The sequence below is a fragment of the Panthera pardus genome, unplaced genomic scaffold (genome assembly GCF_024362965.1).
Source record: "Panthera pardus isolate Hobbes unplaced genomic scaffold, ASM2436296v1 HiC_scaffold_25, whole genome shotgun sequence".
Classification (NCBI taxonomy): Eukaryota; Metazoa; Chordata; class Mammalia; order Carnivora; family Felidae; genus Panthera; species Panthera pardus.
Genome location: NW_026526821.1, coordinates 61,779,028 through 61,781,879, shown reverse-complemented (window position 1 = coordinate 61,781,879; position 2,852 = coordinate 61,779,028). Strand labels below are relative to the sequence as shown.

Sequence of the window (2,852 nt, the reverse complement as noted above, 5' to 3'; positions counted from 1 at the left end):
CCGCACAACAGTTAACATGGTGGCTTTTAGGAGCCTGCTCCTAAATTTAAATCATTTGAGGTCCAGCAAGTCTCCTGACAGACTCGGGCTTAACAACTTCCACCTAGCAGTCGCTACGTTTACAAAACACACCTAGCAGGAAAGACGCACAGGAACTCCACTGTGGCCGCCCCATTCTATGGACGAGTCCTCAGAGCTCCAGGGGCGCAAAATGAGCTGCCCAGCGTTAGTAAAGGGCAAAGCCCCAGGAGCCTACATCTCAAACCAAGAACGCCCCCACGCCTCCCGCGCTGCGCAGCGGAGGGCAGTGAGAACCACGCATGCGCAGACTTTCCCCTTTCCTCCTCCCTGAGTGGGGAGGGCTCCAGGACAGAAGGAAGCGGAAGTCTGATACCTGGTGGCGGAGGAAAAGCCCTCCCCCGGAGGTCACGCCTCTCCCCAGAGCCTGTTCCCGGAAGTGCTGCTGTTTGTAGCGGGCGTGATGGCTTCAAGGTTACTTCGTGGAGTTGGATCGCTGGCCGCGCAGGCCCTCAGGGTCCGCGGTCCCAATGGAGTCGCCGCAGTGCGCTCCATGGCATCTGGAGGTACTCGGCCCGCCCGGCGCGTTAGGGAGTGGCGCCGTTGCCCTCCCGGGGTGGTGCCAGGGCAGCGAAGAGGGGGTGGGCCGTTCAGCTAGTCGGCGCCCCAGTAACCGCTTCACGGCCCCGAGTGCCTCAGTCTCCGCGGGCATCCTCATGTTATACCTGACCACCTTTGCTGCCGCTCACCGAACGACCCCCGCTGCGAAAAAATCCTAAACTGTGGTGTCGGGTGACCTTGGGGGACAGGGGTTGCAACGGGGATGTGGAGGGGCTAAGCCGCTCTTCAGGTTTGCGCTCACTTCACGTTGGATGAACCCCACCCCATTAGGACTCTGATTTGCTTTTAGGAAAAAATGTGTAGAAAAATTGGCCTCCGTGGTTGAAGGAAGAAAAAGATTACCCTGTGCTTCCGCTTTGGGGGATCATGACAATGGTCCTTAAGGGAAAACGTGTATGAGTAGCCTTTAGGAGCTTGTAAACTATATGTAATCATTTATGTATGTGCATTTTTTCTCCTGATAATTCAGACATCACAATTCACGTATTTTCCTTTAGGCGGTGTTCCTACTGATGATGAGCAGGCAACTGGGCTGGAGAGGGAGGTCATGATGGCTGCTCGGAAGGGACTGGTGAGAAACTCCTTTCTGTGTCTTCTCTGGAGCTCATGGTCTTGGATGGGATCAGAGCAGTATCCTCTCTGGTAGCATTTAACATAGGAAACCTGACTTGTGGGAACAGTACCACCAGCCTCTGGAGGGTAGGGATCATTTGGCATAATGGATTATTCTTTTTCAGGACCCATACAATATGCTAGCCCCAAAAGCAGCTTCAGGCACCAAGGAAGACCCTAATTTAGTGCCATCTATCACTAACAAGCGAATTGTGGGCTGCATCTGTAAGTACCTCACCACTATTTTCTTGTCCATTTGTTTAATATATCCTGTACAGGATGTCAGTAATGTGTTTCAAGTCTTCTGTGTGTATGTTGTGTGTAAAGGGGATATGTGCGTAAATAAGTTATTCTAAGGGTCCCCTGGTCCTTTCAAGTTTCATTTACCTAAGTAGGTTATCCTTACTGTAAAAATATATAGAACATCAGTAATACCAGCTCATTGGAGATGCAGCATGAAGGAATATTCATCTAGAAAATATTGTACTTCCTCTTGGCCAGATACCATTTTAGGCTGTAGGGATATATACCAGAATGGACTGTGCTTTGGGATTCTACATAGGCAGAGGAACTGTTAGAACCTAATAGTGACTCTGATGTGAGGTCAGTTTACTCATAGATAAACTCAGGGCCTCATTTCATCTGCAAAGTGGGGAAGGAGAGAGCTTGAACTGACCTCTTAAGATGTTAACCATAACTTTGTGTCTTAGAGGTGTCTGAGGATGAGGCTAGTACTGAAAGTCTCCACTTCTAGGTTAGATGGCCTTCAACCACATTTTACCTTTCAGGTGAAGAGGACAATAGTGCCGTCATCTGGTTCTGGCTGCACAAAGGCGAGGCCCAGCGATGCCCTAGCTGTGGAACCCATTACAAGCTGGTGCCCCATCAGTTGGCCCACTGAGCCTTTGCACTAACTTACTCAAAATGTGCTATAAAGTTTCTTCTTTCCAATAAAGACTAGCCATTGCATTGGCTCCTTCTCCCATAGTTGGCTGGTCTTATTTCTATCCAGTGTTTTTGGGGAGGCATGGATTCTTACTTTGGGAATAGCTATCTTTTAATATTAGCTTTCCATCCACCTGCTTGGGTATGCTGAGATTGACAATCCCATAACACAATGATTGGGACCATCAGGTATGGGGAAAGCATGGGCTATGGAGTCAGGCTGACTCAACTTGTAATACTGGCTGTCATTTAGCTTTCTCACTGGGGGCATGCGCTCTGAGCATAGGTTACATCTGTTAAAAAAAAAAAAAAAAAAAAAAGGAAATACCTTGTGAGATGTTAGAAGTAAGAATAACGTACATAAAGAGCCTGGCAGATGGCTTCCAGTATAAAAATAGGGTGAGCTTTGGGGGCTTTGAGGTCTTGGGATTCAAAACATGGCTCATGGGGATATCATCAGCAAAATCCAGACTATGAGACAATTCCAGAAACCAATAACCAGATTCTTCAAACAAACTGCAATGCTGGGGGTGGGTGGGGGGTGGAAGTAGGGAGAACCATCAAGTGAAATGGATGTGAGGGAGATAACCAAGAGCAAAACATGGATCTTGTTTGGATCTTGATTTGAAAAAAATGGCAACTATAAAGAAAACCAA

At 48.3% G+C, this 2,852-nt stretch overlaps 1 protein-coding gene across 1 annotated transcript; it reads left to right on the top strand.

The window, feature by feature from the left end:
* The first annotated feature begins 425 nt into the window (after positions 1-425).
* On the top strand, positions 426-2,238 carry LOC109273931 (cytochrome c oxidase subunit 5B, mitochondrial). Its single transcript, XM_019461113.2, has 4 exons — positions 426-584; positions 1,137-1,210; positions 1,377-1,476; positions 2,040-2,238. Exons 1-4 carry the CDS (start codon positions 482-484, stop codon positions 2,150-2,152), a joined length of 390 nt encoding a protein of 129 aa, XP_019316658.1. The 5' UTR covers positions 426-481; the 3' UTR covers positions 2,153-2,238.
* The last annotated feature ends 614 nt before the right edge of the window (positions 2,239-2,852 follow it).